The sequence below is a fragment of the Cyprinus carpio genome, chromosome A7 (assembly GCF_018340385.1).
Source record: "Cyprinus carpio isolate SPL01 chromosome A7, ASM1834038v1, whole genome shotgun sequence".
NCBI lineage: Eukaryota > Metazoa > Chordata > Actinopteri > Cypriniformes > Cyprinidae > Cyprinus > Cyprinus carpio.
The window spans coordinates 41,178,920-41,198,990 of NC_056578.1; the positions used below are offsets into that span (position 1 = coordinate 41,178,920).

The window sequence follows — 20,071 nt, forward strand, 5'->3', positions numbered from 1 at the left end:
CATGACAAAAATGCAGCAAAATTCTACAATTTTAACTAAAATGAATGTGAAAACAGAAAATATAAAAATAAAATCTAATTCACATATATTAACAAAAAGTATAATATGTTAAAGGTGTTTAAAAAGTCGCTAAACATAAGTAATTGAACCTGACATTCTATATGGCCTGTAAACATTCTTAGACTGGTTAAAACTGCTTAAAATAGGGCTTATACTTTCTGTATCGGCCTCTTTTTTTTTTAAAGGAGAAAGTCTTTCCTAATGTTTTTTAATAAGAGAGATTGCTAAGAGACGTGATATAAATGCATTCCCACAACAATTAAGATAAATATTTGGAGTTTCTACAATTGTTCTTCAACTATAACTTAATCACAATGCTACTGCGGCCAGATTACAGAGCATGACATATTTGTGCAGTTCTTTAATACTTCAATGCTAACCTATAGTCGTTTGTGTAGGTCACAGTGAACAGAAGAGCTCCAGACATCACATTTTGTTTCTTGAAAGCATATCATGTGTCAGCCAGACAAGAGCAAGATCGGTATAGCTCAAGATATGCAGTTAGTGGAGGGGAATGGAGTTGCAAAAGGGGCCGAGTAGAACTTAAAGGCATGCAGAACGCTTTAAGAGGCTAATCGCTGGAGATGTGATTCTCGTTGAGCAGAGTATGCCAGCGCTCGATCTTCTTGTCTTTGTTCTTGAGGCATTCGTACCAGTGCTTCAAACGCTCACCTTTGGCAGTGATACCCAGCTGACAGCCTCCTGATCGTGAAATATTAGTTGTATTAAAACATTTAATGTGTATTAACAATATACATTTAATATTTTATTATATAACAAACATTTATTCTAAATAGAGGAATGAAATGAAAGTCAGTGATGAAAATATGTGACCCTGGACCACAAAACCAGTCATAAGGGTCAGCTGAGATTTATGCACCATCTGAAAGCCGAATAGATAGGCTTTCCATTGATGTATGGTTTGTTATTATAGGACAATATTTGGTCGAGATACAACTATTTGAAAATCTGGAATCTGAGGGTGCAAAAAATCGAAATATTGAGAAAATCATCTTTAAAGTTGTCCAAATGAAGTTCTTAGCAATGCACATTACTAATCAAAAAATAAGTTTTTATATATTTACGGTAGGAAATTATCAAAATAACTTCTTGGAACATGATCTTTACTTATTATCCTAATGATTTTTGGCATAAAAGAAAAATCGATAATTTTGACCCATACAATGATTTTTTGGCTATTGCTACAAATATACCCCAGCGATTTAAGACTGGTTTTGTGCTCCAGGGTCACATACTGTATGGCAATATGGTCAGTTTGAAGCATAATGACAGTCTGGACCTAGTATCAACATCTTTTCAGGTTTTCAAAATCTGCTAAGGAGTTATAATGGAACAGGAGTTTTAAAAAGTGATTTTTCACTATTGTTTACAACAAGATCTACATTTTCACAGGTTTAAATTAAATAGTTTTTTTTCTAAGAGACAATAAAAACAACTTGAATGTAGCATTTTGTCTGTCAAAAAATAACAAGCGCAAAGCACGGTACTGGTATTTACGAGAAGCATGCATTTGTCCCTTTTCTGGAAAACCTGCACTACCGGGTGTTTTGACTACATTATCGCTTTCCGAGAATACTGAAAAAATGACGGCCTGAGCGGCTTTAACATGCTGTCCGTCAGAGACCGTAACGTACTTTATACATCACGCACATGAGAATATATTTGTTGTTCACTCACTGAAATTGACTTTTTATAAAATTTCGAGTACTATCTTCTCAGTTTTTTAAAAGTTTGAGAAAATTATCACAGTTTGATCAAATTTTGTTTAATTTTCCAAGAGGATAAATTTTTTTACACTATTTCTTTCATTTAATTAACCCTAAGCAGCTTTTGACTAGAAATAAAGTGACAATAGAGAGCTGATGGGATGAAGCATTGTTGAAGGGCAAAACCCAGAAGGAGCATTTTAGCACTTCTGGTTCCATCGTCCTGAAGTAAATGTTTTTTTGAATGGGTTTTTGGTTAAACATGGATTAAGAAATACTGGATAAAATGACACAATATATATAACAATAAAAGTAAATACCTATATAGTCATTGCATTTGCCTATGTCATAGTCCCATACTGAGATGTCAAGAGTCTTTTTGGCCAGCTCTGCATGCTTAATTTCATAGCTGAATTCCTGCAAAACAACAGTTCAAATGGCAAAGCAAGGATAATCTAAGAAATGTGGTAAAAAGATCCAAGCAGAATAACAAGGCTTCAATGTTGGACCAGATTATTTAAATACACAGAGAGGAAAGAGATACAAGTGGAAAGAAACATCAGCATTGCATCGGTGTTGCATGCTCATTTATAGCAGAATGCTTCTGCTTTTTTTAATAAAAGAGCCATTTGAATTTGGGTTGCTATTTTAAACATGAAGATTTACTGTATATTTGCTAGTGCTGTCAGTAGATGAATATATTTCATCACGATTAATCACACGATTTTGAAAGTGCTGAAATTTGAAAACCGAGTATATTCTTGCTATATCATTCTATTCAAGCCATAAAAGCTTGATGAATAAAATTATGTAAAACATAAAACACAAATGCAAACTTTTTTATAGATATAAAAGTTAAATTATTCAATATTCAAAAAAAAAAATGTTTTGTTTTTTTTGACTATTTTTTTATGTCAGGCTTTACATAATTTAGTTTCCTTTAGGTTTTAAGTTAATATTTCATTAATTTAACAACACATTCACATAATTCATGCCCTCAAGCAGCAAAAACACTTTGCAGTTTAAATTTGCCATTTAACTGAATTGCTTATTACATTAAAAACTCTTGGCATCGGAAAAATAAAAATGTGAAGCTTGTTCAAATGCTAGAAATAATGAAAATAAATCATGTTACAACCTTTGATCGTATAAAGAGGTTTTAATCAAATTAGCCAAAAATGAATTATCACAATTAGAAGATCAGGCATAATGTCATATAATCTCAGATGTATTAAGTCAGCTGAGAACGGGATCCTCAACTTAAATAATTAGTAGTTTAGTATAATTAACATGTCAATTCTTGTTCAGTCAAACTGTTTGTATTTGTGTCTGCATTTTTGGTAATTTTTGGGATCATTTTACTCCGATGCAGAGTGCGCACACCTACAAATAAACAACTGTTTGAGAAATTAATAAACAAATGTGTCAGCATTACAAATGTAAAAACAACATACCTCATTAAACTCTGGGTTGAGTGTCTTCTTCTTGATCTGCGTCTTATTCTTCGCTTTCTTCCCCATATCAGGTTTCAGACATCTATATCCATTCATAGAAATATACAATCACATTTTCAAGCATTTGTTTGTCTTTTTAAAATGTAAATTAAATTAAAATTAAACAAAAATCCTTTTATACTGTAAAAATTTTATTTTCAAAAACAAAAATCTATTTATAATAATACTTATCTAGATCATATTACAGTAACTAATGATTTGTTAAGAATTGTATAATGTTTAATATTGTTTGTTAATGATTAAGGGAATAGTTCCCCCACAAACATTTTAATTTGCTGAAAATTTTATCTTGCCATCCAAGCTGAAGATGAGTTTGTTTCTTCATCAGATTTGGAGAAATGTAGCATTGCATCACTGTCTGACAATTGGATGCTTTGCAGTGAATGGGTGCTATCAGAATGAGAGTCTTGTTTTCCCAAAAAAAACAGCTTTTCACTTCTCCAGATGTTAACTGATGGACTGGAGTGGCGTGGATTACTTATGGATTATTGTGATGTTTTTATCAGATGTTTGGACTCTCATTCTGACGGCACCCATTCACTGCAGAGGATCCATTGGTGAGCAAGTGATGGGATTATTTATTTATTATTGTGTTGTTTTTATAAGATTTTTGGTACATCTTAGATCTACAACTTAGACATTTTCAGCAAATTTTCATTTAACTCAATATGAGTTTTTCTAAACATATAATGTATATAAATGTTGAGGTTGACAGAGAGAAACTCACATTTTGACAAAAGGATCAGAATACCCATTCGCATCCATTGCTGCTAAGTGAACACAGCGTATAACACCCACAATGAGACGACTCAGCTGACTGCTGTACATGAGGGATATCAGGATTCGTCCTCTCTCTTCCAGCTCAGCTCCTTCCTTCGCAGTCTATACACACACAAAAAAAAGCAGTGTGGATGATAATGAGAGAACATCTTGGTTACGTATGGTAACCTTCGCTCCCTGAAGGAGGGAACGGAGACATCACGTCGGTGACTAACTATTTGGGATATTGCTTCGATAGACCAATCTACTTCGAGTGTAAACTAAATGAGCCAATGCACATTGGCATGCAATTATTGCATCCAGCTGCCGCTGATCACCGCGTGAGTATAATAAGGCAGCAGGTACAATGCATACCAGGTTTTCGCTGAGGAGGCGAGCCGGAGACCCGGCGGCTTAGCGGTGGTACAGCAACCATGCCGACGGGACATGACGTCTCCGCTCCCTCCTTCAGGGAAACGAGGGATACCATACGTAACCGAGACGTTCCCTTTCAAGTCTGACCGACTAATTTGGATCCCTACCAAAGCGCCATGAGTGCTGTCCCTTCCAGTGCATTGTGCGAGCCGCCTGCGCCCCTATTAGGTGTAGGCCGGGGCTTGGAACAAGTAGTTCCACTCACCATTGTCAAAGCACTACCTCACTGGGTGAGATTAGATAATACTGGGAAAATGTACCCGTTCCGCTTGGAACAGGGATGCTATGGAAGCCCCACAAAATTTCCAAAGGTTTTTTGGGGAGAATATACATATATAGTATGGGTGTGTAGTGGGAACCTTGGGCACATAGCCGGGCCGGAGCCTCAGGATTACCTGGGAGTCAGCTGGCCCAAACTCTAGGCTCGAATCGTCGACCGAAAATGCATGCAGGTCCCCTACCCTCTTGATGGAGGCCAGTGCAAGCAGGAGCAGAGTTTTCAATGAAAGAAACTTTAGCTCTACTGAATGCAAAGGCTCGAATGGGCCCTGCTGTAGTGATTTTAGCACTAGAGTCAGGTCCCAAGAGGGTATAGAGAGGGGCCGGGAAGGATTTAACCTCCTGGCCCCTCTAAGGAACCTGATGATGAGGTCATGGTACACAGCAATAGCTGCAACCTGGACTTTGAGGGTGGAGGGAGACAGCCTTCGCTCCAGACCTTGCTGCAGAAATGAAAGCACGACCGCAATCGGGCATCTTCGGGGGTCCTCTTGGCGAGAAGAACACCACTCGACGAACAGGTTCCACTTCAAGGCGTAAGCGTGTCTCGTAGATGGTGCTCTTGCCGAAGTGATGGTGTTCACTACTTCCTGAGGTAGGTCACCTAGAACCTCCATCCAGGGACCAGACATGGAGTTTCCAAAGGTCTGGACGCGGGACAACTGGCAGTGAGAGGTCTCTGGAGAAGCAAACAGGTCTACCTGAGCGGCTCCGAACCGTCTCCAAATCAGCTCGACCGTCAGGGGATGGAGTCGCTATTCTCCCTGGAGCATTGCTCGAGACAGCTCGTCGGCTGTATGGTTGAGCAGGCCCGGAATGTGACCGCCCACTGCTGCCATCTGGCAAAGGAGGATCTCTGGTGCTTGGCCATCCGCAACTCTCCGTGCCCTCCTGGGACCCGGAGAAAGAGAAATCCGCTCACTCGTCGAGATTTCCAGTTTCTCCACCGGCCCTCCTCCAGGGGAGGGTTGAGCAGGCGGAACACCTTCCCCCAGAAAGCAGCTACCTCCCTCTGGGTCACCTCTTGCTCTTCCGCTCACCGCCAGGATTGACGGGGGCCAGGACGGGTGGGGTGGCCTGCCTAAGCCCAGCTCTACGTTGCTACTTGAGGAGGCTGCTGCGGATGCGGCGCGGGTGGATGCAGGTTTCCACCCTCGGCGACAAGGAGGGGCTGGGGCGCTGCGGCTTTCAGACGGGTGGAGGCAGCAGCTGCCTGCCAGCAGAAGGCTGGACTGCCTCAGACTGCTCCCGAGCACCGCCAGGATTGCTGGGCCAGGGTTCTCGATGGCCTCGCCTAAAAAGGCTCTCTGGGGCCAGGGGCATTAAGGAACTGATCTTTGTCGGCATCCCTCATTTAAACCAGACTCAGCCAGAGATGGCGCTCCTGGACAACAAGCGTGGACATCGCACGACCCTGCGGAACACGCTGTGACCTTCGACGCTCGGAGCGCGAGGTCAGTGGCGGTTCGGCGTTCTTTCAGAACTTCTAAATCGTGACCAGCCTCGTGCAGGTCCTTCAGTGCCTTGGCCTGGTGCACCTGCAGTAACGCCATAGCGTGTAAGGTGGAAGCAGCTTCCCCGCAAGCCATATAGGCACTGCCGGTTAGACCAGACAAATGCCTATAGGCCCGGGAAGGAAGCACTGGCTCTCACGGGTCTCAGGAGGCAGACTTAGGATACAATTGCATCGCTACCGCCCGCTCCACTGGGGGAATCACCGAATACCCCTTCACTGCACCGCCATCGAGGGTGGTGAGGGAGGAGGAGCACACTGGCCGGTTTCTGGCAGTAAAAGTTGCCATCCACAACCTGGTGAGCTCGTAATGCACTTCCGGGAAGAAAGGCACCGGGGTGGGGCGCTGAGATCCAGCGCGAGCCACCTTGAGAAACCAATCATCCTGTCTCGAGGGCTCGGGACGTGGTGGAGATTTCCACTCGAGCCCTACCCTCTCGGCAGCCTGGGAAAGCATAGCTGTCATCTCCGGATCTGATTCAGGCTTTGGCACCATCCTTGGGGCGGCAGCGAGGCCGAATCTTCATCGGACAGCTCTCCCTCCGATGCTGAGATCAACATCTGGTCGGGGGGAGGCCCACTGGATACGGCTGGTATGCCCTTTGAAGAGGGCCCAGCACGTTCTGTGGGTTGCTCCACTGGATCGGAGGTGCAAGAGGAGTGATGGTTCCCAGAGGGTTGGTTCCCTGCGGGGTTTGCCACCACTATGATCCTCAAACCACCTGCGCTACTGCTGGAAGTGGTTCTCGTCTGTCGGCCGCCAGAACGAGCCCCAGATCGCAGCGGCGGCAACGGACCCCCCCCAAAGGTAGCGGTGCCTGGTTCGCAGCTCCGAGATGGTCATCTTCCCACAGTGGGAACATGACTCATCCAACTCATAATTCACAGCAGACACAGTTGAGCAGAATGATACTAACACTCGGCTCCTAAGCGAAAAGCTGGTATGCACTGGTTTGTTTAGTTTACACTCGAAGTAGATCACCGACGTGACGTCGAGAGTGACCGACTCGAAAAGCTGGTATGCACTGGTTTGTTGTAGAAGCACCTTATTCTATAAATAGCACATGATGCCAATTAATTTTGCTATTACGTCGAGAGTGACCGACTTGTATTTGCAGCTGGTAAACATTACAATAAACACCAAAATAGACAGGATGCTCAAATTAATGATACCACTACATGAAAAAACTCTAGTGTGAAATAAATAAATAAATAAAACTCTGGGTTGGGTTTTGTGAGTCACCTGGACTAATCTGGAAACCTGAAACAATAACTTTGTGGGGGGAAAAAAAAAAAATTGGGTGCCTCAGTGTGCTTTGAAACTTAAAGCTATTTCTTTTAAAGCACACTTTTAAAAAGTGCAATAATGTCAAAAATAAAGTCTTACTTTAAAATCATGTTTTCATAAGCTTTTGTCGTTCTTTAAATAAGTAACATACTAAGTACATTATAAAGCACATAAAGTACTTATATAATTTTAACTAATATATTATTCAGTATTACATTTAAAGTTAATACATTTTAAATGTACTGTATTCCAGATTCATCATTACAAATGATATTTAAATACATGACAATGTTATTACTAGACATTACTTTAAAATCTATTTTAGTTGATCATAAATGCTTGCCAGTACATTCAGCAGTACTTTAACCATATTTCAAAGACAATAGCAGTAATTATGAAATCACATTTAAATATGTACTTGAGTCCTAATTGAATTTAATATCAATTTAAACTACAATACTTTCAATATAAGTGCAAATAACATGCAATTAAGTGTCCAAAAACATTACATTCAGTTCACACTTAAGTATATTATTTCTGTAATTAGCATACTTTTAAAATGGTCTTTAAGTTGACTTCTTTTTCACATGGGTATGTATTTAGCTTGTATAGTTTTATAGAATAATGTAAATTATAATGCATCCATGGCACACAAGTGCCAATCTGTAAGGCCAAATATGACATTAATCTTAATATTAATGCAAATATTTTGTTATACCCTTATAAATATTTAAATGTTTAAATGTTTACCTCATCCTCATAGAGGGCAATTCCTCGCGCACCGCCTGCAGTTGATGTTCTTTTTGTCTAAGGAAACAGAGGCAACATTTTTTACTCACATATTTGAAAGGAATATATATTCAGTGATGTTTTTTAATATGACTCAAAACACTCACCTGCACAACCCTCTCTAGACACACGTAAAAGTTCTTCTTCTGATTAAACTTGAGTTTTTTCAGCGCAACTCTGGTTTCTCCGATGAACTCATTGTGGCCAAACTTGTCTTCATCACAGACAGATATTCTGCACAAACAAAATCCCTTAAAAAGGTTAAATATGAATTCATGATTACTGAATCTCCAGCATAAAACATATCACTTGAATACTTTCTTTAGTCTATGATTAATTAATTAACTGGCAGTGTTCTAATTGTTAACTGAAACTAAAGCTGTTAAAATTGTTTTCGGAAATTGAAATAAAGCTGAAACAAAATATATTATTATTATTATTATTATTATTATTATTATTATTATTATTATTATTATTATTATTATATAAGACAAAATTAGAAATGCTTTGGTAACTAACTGAAATAACACAAGTGTAAGTAAGTACTATAAAATAAAATTTAAATTGAAGTTAAACAGAAATATATTTAAAAAATGACAAAAGCACATTACAAAAGCTATAAACTAAATGAAAACTGAATATTAAAAAACTGTAATTCCAAATATTAATAAATATTACTTTGTAAATATTTCTAAGCTGGCAAACATGTAGTAATGCTTCACTAATGTTATATTATCAACTTAATCCATTCCTTTTTTAGCTGTGGGAACAATTTTCTGATGATGATCAATAAGATAAAGACTTCAGTTCAGTCTCAATGCATCCAGTATTGGGCTTTTGGTTTACTGTGGTGGGAAAGTATTCAATTGGACTAAATTTACTTATTTTACCTGTAATAAAGCATGCACACAGGGTCCCAAATTAACATTTGCAAAGCACAAAATTAATATTTACCATAACGTGAATTTCCTTTCCACTAATAGCTAAATCTACAGGATATTTCTCTTCAGAAATGAGAAAGTAATTATATGTGTTTTCCCCCACACTGAACCAAATCATTCATTTCAGTCCGGTATCACAGAGTTTGTCAACCTACTGTTTTAATAACAAAATTAAAATGAGCTAACATGGTTAAAAATATCCCAAATCACACAAATACAGAGTTCTGGCATGAAACTCTGGATGGCACAGTCCAATAGGTCTAACTCAATCTGACCTAATGACATCATTATCACATGGCACAGCTGACTGGTTCTCTCCTGTATCGGTAGCCAATGAGCTCGCTGCTCAACATTCAAATATATGACTAGAGCTTGCCGCAGCAGTTGCAGCTTGCTTCAGAAACCCTCCACCTTCCCCAGCTCCACCTGTATAGATCTGCTACGAGGTGATTCATGTATGCTATATAGGGGTTATTTCATGTGTTATATTTGCAGCGGCAATTGCAGCTTTTTTATGTGTTATTTTTGCTTCGGCAATGTGTATAATGGTCTATACTTTGCTCTGCCGTTATATTTGCAGCGGCAATTTATTTCAAGACTAAATGCATTAACATTGTCATGTACATTACCAAGCAAATCCCTCTGAGAGTTGTAATGACAGAACTTTAATTATGTACTTTAATTATGTTAATTATTTTTTGAGCGTGACTTATTTTAAGTGAAGAAATAACCACGGCAGCTGTACTGGAGTGCAATGTGTGTGACTGAAACCTGAGGGTCTTGCGCTGCATGTCCTCATCTGTCAGCCCGTGGTACACCAGCGTCTCATTCCAGGTTGGGTTGCGAGTGTTGCGTAGGGTCTTGGTGCGTAATTTATTTGACTGCATTGACAGAAAAGATGCTTTGTTTAATTGTCATTGTTTAACCAGAATAAAAGAAGCTTTGAAAAGAAGCTTTTGCATGAATGAGGCCCGTCTCGTGAAGCTAGAGTTGACCAAACTGATCAGGATCACATTGGAATACATTTGTAGACTAATCCTGATCTCTAGTCTTTACTAGATCATTCATATCTGCTTGTTCTCAGTTTTTTGCAGTTAAAGAAATGAATATAATAATATATATATATATATATACACTCAAATAGCTATATATATGAGATATATCATATATATATTAGAAAATATATATATATATATATATATATATATATATATATAAAAACATAAAAATCTTTGCTATGTTTATAATTTCAATAAGTGTGGAAATGCGGCATCACAGTCTGTCAAAAGGGTCCATTACAAAAGTGTTGAATTATTACTTTAATAAACATTACAGGCATTATTTAAGATGATTAATATTTGAGTGGCTCTTGCGTAGGTACAAGCGGCGCATTAAACAGCCCACGATCTCACCTTGCTGGCACCCGGTAACAGATGAAGCTTAACATAAGGATCTGCTAGTCCATTCGAATCCATCGGCTTCAAACCCTTCAAGAAAATATTACAATAACTTAAAATTCTGTCACAACGCAGCATTCAAGCACGGTGCAGTATTACTAATATAACATTTCAAATTCTGCTTATTTAAGAGTAGGCACAACTATACACATTCAAATTGACTTTGATTGTCATTATGGCCTATGAAGAGCATTAAATATCAGCACAATAACACTCATCCAAATTAAATTAAAGGATCAGAACTAACTGTTGCATCGTAATAATTGCATATCTATCTCAATAATATTACAACATAGTTAGCCTACAAATACAATAGGCAAGAATATAATGTTCCTAAAATACTAGATTATTGTCTAGCAATACTTTTACACTTCTTTTTGTTTGTGTGTAAGACTTTTATTATTTAGATACCTTTGCCCTAATAATGCTGCAGTGGAGGCTGTTGTTCCCTTGGTCATACAGTAAAGTGAACTCTAGTGATCCCAGAGTTGCTGAAACAAATGCAATATATTGCATTAGGCACAAGCATTTCATTAAGTTTGAATGCAATCTAATCTAACAGATCTACATTTCAGTGAATGCTATAAATAATGATGTTGCTGTTCTCTGTTGCACTTCATTTAATTGAAACTCATGTGTGCATGCACACACACACACACACACACACACACACACACACACATTTAAGTATTTCAAGTTTAATGCAACAGTGAAATCTTATGGTGTTAAAACAATTTGTTTTGCCAAATCCAAGTTATACCATGGAAAAATCCTTTCCAACATACATAGATTTTTTTGTGATCACCCACACACCAAAATATATTTTAAATATGTATAAGGACATATACAGTAGTTTGCAGTCTGTTTAGGCGAAGGTCTGTGGAATGCAAAATATCAGCAAAAAAAAAAAAAAAAGTAAATAAATATATAAATATACAAAGAAATTAAAAAATAAATAAATAAATATACAAAGAAATAAATACATAATTATCCAGAGAAATGTGAACAAAAGAAAAATAAATAAAATACATAATATACAAAGAAATGTAAAAAAAAAAATAATAATGAATACGCAATTAAGTATACAATGAAATGTAGACAAAACAAACAAAAATAAATATATACATAATTAAATATACAAAAAAAATTAAAAAACAAAAATAAATGAATACATAATTACTGTAAGTATACAATGAAATGCAAACAAAATAAATGTATACATAATTAAATATACAAAAAAATTAAAAAGAAAAATAAATACATAATTAAGCATACAAAGAAGTGTAAAAAAACACAAAAATAAATGCTTAAAACACAAAAAGTAAAATATTAAATGCATGAATATATAATTAAATATGCAAAGAAATGTAAAAAAAAGCATAAATAAATATACAAAAAATGTAATAAATAAATACATACCTAAATATACAAAGACATTTAAAAAAAATAGTACTGTGACATTTTCTCAAATGACTCGCACAGAATTTTATGCAATCAATGTAAAAAAAAAAAAAAAAAAATTAAAATAAGATCTCAGATCAATAAATTCTTTACTCTAAACTCTTAATTAAACTCTCTGCTTAATTATTTCTGGAGCTACACACCCTTAGTGATTAATGTGAGGATAGAGTAAAACCAACAGGTGAACCGTACAGTACTGATTACAGTAGTTAACAACTTCCTATAACTAGATGCCACAAAGGCTGCTTCTTTCCGCCAACAATGAGAAAACTGACAGCGAGTCTCACAATGAATTGATGTATTATGCTTCTTCTAGTCACAGACAAAGAAGAACAAGAAGTCAATGAAAAGCTGCTTACTTGCTTCATCGGAGTCATAGCTGTTGGCCTCCTCCTCGTCGTCCGCTGGCGGAGCGGCCTGATGCTGGACGGGACGAGGGCCGACAGCAGGCTTCTGCTCCTCTCTCTCTGCAGGATGGGCTCTTTCCTGCACATGAGATGCAGTGCTAATGGATTGATAGGCTCCTCTCTCTGCCTCCTGAGCAACTGATAGGAACAAAAAACCTCTTTAGATTCTTTAAACACTCCTAAATTGTATGTATGTGCATCAAATCTTAAACGTGTAGCTGCATTTAATGTAATATTAATTAAAAACAATTAGGCCACTTAAGAGACTTGCACAGAACAAGACATGCAGCTACTGTAAGCTTGAGGCACATTCTTATGCAATACTATAAAGAAATAATGTATGTTTGTTGTTACCCGGCTGGAATGTGCCTGATGGGACTGGTCTGGCCGCGTGGACGTTCACCGTCTTCTTCATCAGCACTGGGGTATTCTGGGAGCTTCCCGCATCGCCATCCTCCTCTGAGTAACTACGAGTTTGAAGGTGAGCAGGTTTTGGAGCCACGGGTGGTTTTTGTGTGATCGGTGGATCCACTGTCGGCTCTGGAGTTTATAAAACAAACACGCAGTCATACACAGGCTATAAACTACCAGTCAAAATTTGGAATAATTACGATTTTTATCGTAAATCATATATTTTATTAGTATATATTTATATTAGTAATATTAGTAATATAGTAATATTGCGTAATATTATTGCAGTTTAAAATAAGTCTTATCGATTGGTATATATATTGAAATGTAATGTAATGAATTTTCAGCATCGTTACTCCAGTCTTCAGTGTCACATGATCCTTCAGAAATCATTCTAATATGCTGACTAACATATTTTATATGTATATGTTGCATAAAATTAATGTCACGTTTGCAGTTGTGCTAATATTCAGGAAAACAGCATTGTATGATAATCCCTACATCATGTATTATAATCATAAAAAAATAAATAAATTACAGGGATATTTTGCCCACACATCTTAAATTTTGGAGGAATTTGAATAATTTTTATGGCATTTCTGTCCTAGTATAGTGTGACAAGTAAATGAATAGTTCACCCAAAAATGAAACATGTTTATGGTTTTAACTTTAAACTGTTGCTTCCAGCTAAAATAAGAGTCCTATATTCATAATAGCACTTCCTTCAGCGAAAAAGTCATCTGTTCTAAATCGGGAGAGAAATCTGCACAAATAAGCACCGTTTACAAATGAAAACAGTCCAAAACAGCTCTAAACAAATATGTGTGTGGATTTTGATGTGAGAGACAACAGGAGATGGACTTTTTCACTGGACGAAGCATTATTATGGTTTATAGACTCATATTTTGGACAGAAGTGACCGTTTCGTAATGCATTAATGATAAAATTTGTTTCTTACAAACACAACTTTTGGCTTCTCAAGACATTAACTGATGGACTGGAGTGGTGTGGATTGCTTGTGGATTATTGTGATGTTTTTATCAGCTGTTTGGACTCTCATTCTGACGGCACCCATTCACTGAAGAGCATCCATTGGTGAGCAAGTGATGCAATGCTACATTTCTACAAATCTGATGAAGAAACAAACTCTTCTACATCTCAGATAGCTGGAGGGTGGGCACATTTTCAGCAAATTTTCATTTTTAGGTGAACTACTCCTTTAATTTTTCTGGGGTTGTAACATGTGGCAGAAACCAGTACATAAAATCACAGTTTGTCCAGCTCACTTGCGACCGGTGCTTGAGTCTGCACAGCCGCTGGAGGAGCTGCAGGGCTCTTCTGGGGACTGGGATCTCTGGCTCTGGAGATGGGCATCGGTGAGGGCAAGAACTGCTTAGGGAGACCTTTGAAGAACCAGGCTCCAGATCGCTTCCATACCTTTAATGGGAAAATACACAAGCAACATTTACAGACAGCTTCATTTTAGATCACTTCCTTGCGATGCTTGTTATCGCCCACCTCTCTCTGCTCACTGCAGATCTTGCAGAGCCACACAGACCGCGGCCGAGCGTTCGCCTGCACTCCACACTTGGTGCACATGTTCTGAGGGGAATAACAGGACATAGTTATGAAGTCAGTTCATTACAAACAGTGAGCGGAATTAAATAAACAGCCTTCACACTTTCATGTAGTATTTTAAGTATAGGATGAATAGCGCTTCTGCGGTGCTGACTATTCAAAACGTGCTTTAATCAAATTCCATCAGCATCCCTTTTACTGTGTTAGTTATCTATTCATGATTTTGGTACATGAATCAAATATATAGCAGTCTCACATGAATTCAAATGTTCTAAATATGAGGTTTCATTTTATTTGGATTAGTTTCTCACCTTTTTACAGTCCTCACAAACCACTGATCTATCACCTCCGGCTCCCAGCTGCTCTCCACATAAAAGGCAGCGCGACACTCCGTCCCCACAAACAGCTTTTTTCATGTTGTCCAGACGATTCACCAGACGTCTATCATAAATTAAACAGAGTGCACATTAGTCATTATGTTAACATATGCAGTGCCCTCTGCTTATATTGGCACTGTGGTAAATATAAGCATATTAATCTGCATTTCCTTGCTGCTCCTTATGCTTCTCCGCATAATCTTTCTTTCAAAATATTTACAATTATATATATATATATATATAGTATTTATATGGATCAAAGATGAGCCAAAAATAATAACTATCATACATTTTTACTAGGATTTAAAAAATAAAATAAAAAAGTCAACCAAAAAGTCTTGTCAGACAAATTTAGAACAACATTAGATGGCATTAAAAGACTCTATTTAGGGATCAGTGCAGCTCTCAAAATAAAAATTCTATTTAAATCTTTACCCATTTTTGACACTATCCTTCTAAACACTATTTTTTACCCATTTGTCAACAAGAAGTTTAAAATATAGTAATATATATATATATATATATATATATATATATATATATATATATATATATATATATATATATAATTTAGTATGATCACTTTTTATTGTATATATTTTATAAGACCAGGTCAGAATAAGTATATTGTTTTATTTTTACATACACATAACTGTTACACTGAATGATAATTGAACATTGTTTCACACATATTATGACATTTTAATTGCACAAAAGTTATTTGAACATAAACAGAAAAGGTAGCTGGCTGCACATTGAGTCTAATGAAGACTGAAAAGGTCTATACAAACATAATTTTATAAATTGCATATTGCAAAAAAAAAGTGCAAAGTGCACGTGAGTAAATGAGCAAGTTGCTATCCTCGGTGCTCAATGAAAAGTTATTTGAAACATTAAAAAGTAGACACTTTACTTGCATTTAATATGCTTAATATGTATTAAAAAATCAGTTCTCGTTTCTTTCAATCATGAAAGAACTTTTGATTTTTCGTATGAAAATAGTCAAATGCATGCTTTATTTAACCTTAACGTATGTCATTACAAGGTGGCGATGACAATCGATAAACATCCATAATCTCTCTCCTACCCAATCCTCTCTTGCTCCATTGCCTCCATTTTTTCGGCCCGGACGATGACGCTGTTAATGATCTCCTTCTCCTCATCAGTCAGCTCTGCACCGAGACACGGTCCAGACTGCACATGGACACCTTTCGTGCCCATCACTGCGTCTGTCATCGTGAAATCACTGGAACCTGAATAACAGTGAATAACAAATTAGACAAATTTGATTAACTAATCAAAAAGTATAAAGAACACAGAGAAACATATATACTGTATATTAGTGTAAAAAATCCAACTTCCAAGCCGTCTTTCCCCAAATATATGTTGCTTAAACCTATAATAATAATTTATGTTTTAGAGCTGCCGGGACACATGTTGTGGGAAATTGCACACATAACCCACTGTATGTCATTCTCTGCGCGTCTGCTCACGCAAAAGCACGACCAAATCAATCTTCATGCAGTTTTATTTTCCAACCACTACAGAGCAAAAAGTTACAGAAAAGGTAAAAAAAAAAAAAAATGCAGTTTTAAAAAATATATATAATATATATATATATATATATATATATATATATATATATATTATATATATATATATTTTATTAATTGGTCACAGTCATGTAATTAAATGTCAAATTGTACTGTGCCTTAATCATATTAACAAGCAATTAGTTTTTGTAACATGCTTAACATTTTAACAAGAAGCAAGGGTATATGCTGGTTGCAGTCGTCTTGTGTGTTTTAGAATTCAATAAAAATACATGAAATCAAAGATTATGAAATGCATGCATTCTTTTATGACTGTATTGTTCAGAGGTGAAGTGCAATAGTTGCAATGCAGCTATCATGATTATGGATTACATAAACTGACATCTAATAAAACAAAACCACTTAACACTCAGTTTAGAGCTTTCAAATATAACAAACATATTACATTTATAATACATGTTTTATATAAGATGCATGGATGAATAATGGCTTATAAATGTATGTAGCTAAATTAACGTAAGGAAATTCCTATTATGTACAGAAATATCTGCTGATGTTTCAGGATGTTCCAAATGGCTAAATGAAGTGAACTTCAAGAGATATCCCCTACTCAGTGAGCAGGCAGCAGTAAACGACACTGCGGTCCCTGAAAATGCAGCTCAGGTCTTGAAGTATCTGCTGATGAGTTGAATCAGATGTGCTAGATGAGGCTGATGTATTAAATATGCAGCCTAGATGATTAAAATTGGTGTAATGGAGCTACTCCACACCACCAATAGAGGGCACTACAACGAAGACGACTCAAATCTGTACCAAAAGTAATTCACAAGGAATTTATGAAACATGATAGAGCTCACCTCGAACTACTTCATCAAGATCAGTTACTATAGATAAAATGAGTTAGTGTTATATGAAGGCCCAAACCTGCAGAAATGAAAAACAGTAAGCATGCTCATCATCTTAAGTTATTCATGTCACTGTATAGTGATGGATATTGAGTTTCTATCACTGTAATATTATCCACATATTCTCACGTCAGTCAGAAATACAGGAACTCTTTGAGTTGCTTACTGTGTTGAAAGCACATTTGGCTGGCAAAAAACAACACTTTTTAATGCAGAAGGCTTATCTAGGCTTATCTGTTTTCTAAAAATGAATTGCAAGCAGCAAATTCAAACACTGCCAACACAAAAAATAAAATGTGAGCCAATTATGCACAATAATCAAATTAACCCATCCAAAGATTGGAGATAAATTCCTAATTATATATATATATATATATTATATATATATATATATATATATATAATATATATATATATATATATAGATATATATATATGCATTTTAATCTAAATATTAAGTTATCAATAACGTGTTTTTTTTTTTTTTTTTTTTTTTTTTTTTTTTTCATTTTTTTTTTTTTTTTCATTTTTTTTTATTTATTTTTTTTGTTGTTTTGTGAAGGTTTTTTATTTATTTTTTTTTTTGTGATTGTTGTTGTTGATTTTTTTTGATGTTTTTTTGTTTTTTATTTTATTTCTGTCCCAGTTTCTATTCATATTGATTTCGCTGCACTAGATAAAGGTTTATATATAGTTATGTGTGTAGGTGAAATTCCAAGCACCATCTCTCTCTCTCTCTCTCTCTCTCTCTCTCTCTCATACATGCACATTAACCAAATGCATGTGCTTTTAACAATTCATTTGTCATCTTTCAACTGCTAAAAGCTGAAAAGTGGCCAGTACTTAAGACACTAAAATAGTAGTGGCCAGTAGTACCTAAAATATACATTTTAACCCCCCACCGAGAGGGGAAAAAAAAAAGTTTAGGTTTATGAATTATGTTTGTATTATACTGGAAGCTGAAAATGTCAAATAATAAAGCAAATGTTCACAAGTTGAAATTAATATTTAATGTATTACTTCTTTAGAGGGCTTTTCATATATGAACAACAAATGGGAACATTACATTACACGGTACAGGAAAAAGTCAAAACTGTACTGGGTCTGCTCTATACAGCCTGTATGCAATCAATCAGTAAATACAAATCTATAGCTACACAATGTCTTTCCACATCACTGCTCTATAGTGACATACAAGATAACTGTCTGACTATTTTTCCTGAAATGTACAAGCACAAGGGTTATTTTGTGGGTAAATGGCTGAAAACGCCTTATCAACAGCAGTCAGATGATGGACATCTCTTCAAACGCCAGTATTATTACAATATGAACAGTCATTTGACTGCAAGAATCCACGCCTTCATCAATTTCCTTCTGAGTTTTACTGCGAGCAAAATACATAAAACCGAAGCGGATCGATATACAGAGAAAACCATCCCAAAACTCCACCCGCAAACAAGCAGAATGACTAAATATGTGATGAGTGGAACTAGGTCATATCTGCGGAAATCTCTACTGGAGACACTAGTTTGGATACCCCTGGAAGCAAGTGCCTGGTCATTCACTCCCATTGAAAAAAAACTATGTTGTAGTCTAGTATTAATTAGCCTACTCTAAAATGCACGAAGCGTCCTGACCGCTGCCTCGCTGCGCAATAAGAGCCGAAGCGCTCGCGATCTCGTCTTTATTTCCATCAGAGCTGAACGCACCTTGCCTCTCTCAACAAAACCCGCATTGAGATGACACACCTTCCTCTTATCTTCCATGAGACAACAGCATGTTGGTTCTTACAGTCCTACAGCAAACTCGAATGCGACCATCGATAGATATTCTTCACCCAAAGCGCACACAGATTCATATTTTTACAGCAACCATTGTTCAGCCATCACGTCGATATAGCCTGTTTATGGATGACTGAGGGCAGAATGCATTCGTACTGACTCAGTATAGCTCAATTATCACCTCATCTGATGTGAAATCAAAAAACACCGTTCTTTTTTTACATGCAGGTTTTTCTGTATTAAATAAATGGCAGAACTCATCAGGTTTGAGACCCAAACGCGTGCGTTATCCACAGAATTCATGACGTTTGTCGATTAGAAAATGATACTTTTTGCATGCATTGTATTAATAAACATGTCTGAAATATACCCAAGTGAGGGAAATGTTATTTCGAGTATTCTTACCTGATAACAACCGCCCACTTCTGAAGCAAACAATGCGGACTATCCGAGTGAGGTCAGTCTCAGCGACTGCGCATATGAGGAGAGCGGCTGGCCGTGTTCATTCAAACGCTCGTGCACATCACAAGCCACACACTCTTTTCCTGATTTTGCCTTCAGCAAACGCCTCTGAGCTTTGCATGGAGCCCTCTTTACTTATCACGTTGTGTCAGTTTTACCCAGGCATCACATATTTACATTATTTCACGACGGAGAACTGATTTTCATCGTATAAAAAAAAGCATGAAATGGATTATACGCAATAAGTGTCAGTGTGCACAGACAAGAAATATATGCATTTAATAGACAAGTGTGGAAAATTCTGGCAAGTCTGCTGAGAATGAGTCACTCCGTGCACAGCGACGGGAGGCTCTTCAGGCAGATCGTTTGAGAAG

General features: G+C 36.8%; 1 protein-coding gene across 1 annotated transcript; it reads right to left on the reverse strand.

The window, feature by feature from the left end:
* Positions 1-19,918, reverse strand: LOC109092686 (rabphilin-3A-like). The gene is made up of 16 exons (XM_042761203.1): positions 19,641-19,918; positions 16,084-16,249; positions 14,931-15,060; positions 14,560-14,643; positions 14,328-14,478; positions 12,985-13,170; positions 12,583-12,768; positions 11,174-11,253; positions 10,718-10,792; positions 10,077-10,186; positions 8,472-8,598; positions 8,326-8,382; positions 4,029-4,183; positions 3,242-3,323; positions 2,108-2,204; positions 1-762 (listed from the first exon to the last, which is right to left on the reverse strand). The coding sequence occupies exons 2-16, from the start codon at positions 16,230-16,232 to the stop codon at positions 632-634; spliced, it is 1,800 nt and encodes a 599-aa protein (XP_042617137.1). The 5' UTR covers positions 16,233-16,249; positions 19,641-19,918; the 3' UTR covers positions 1-631.
* Between the last annotated feature and the right edge of the window lie 153 nt (positions 19,919-20,071).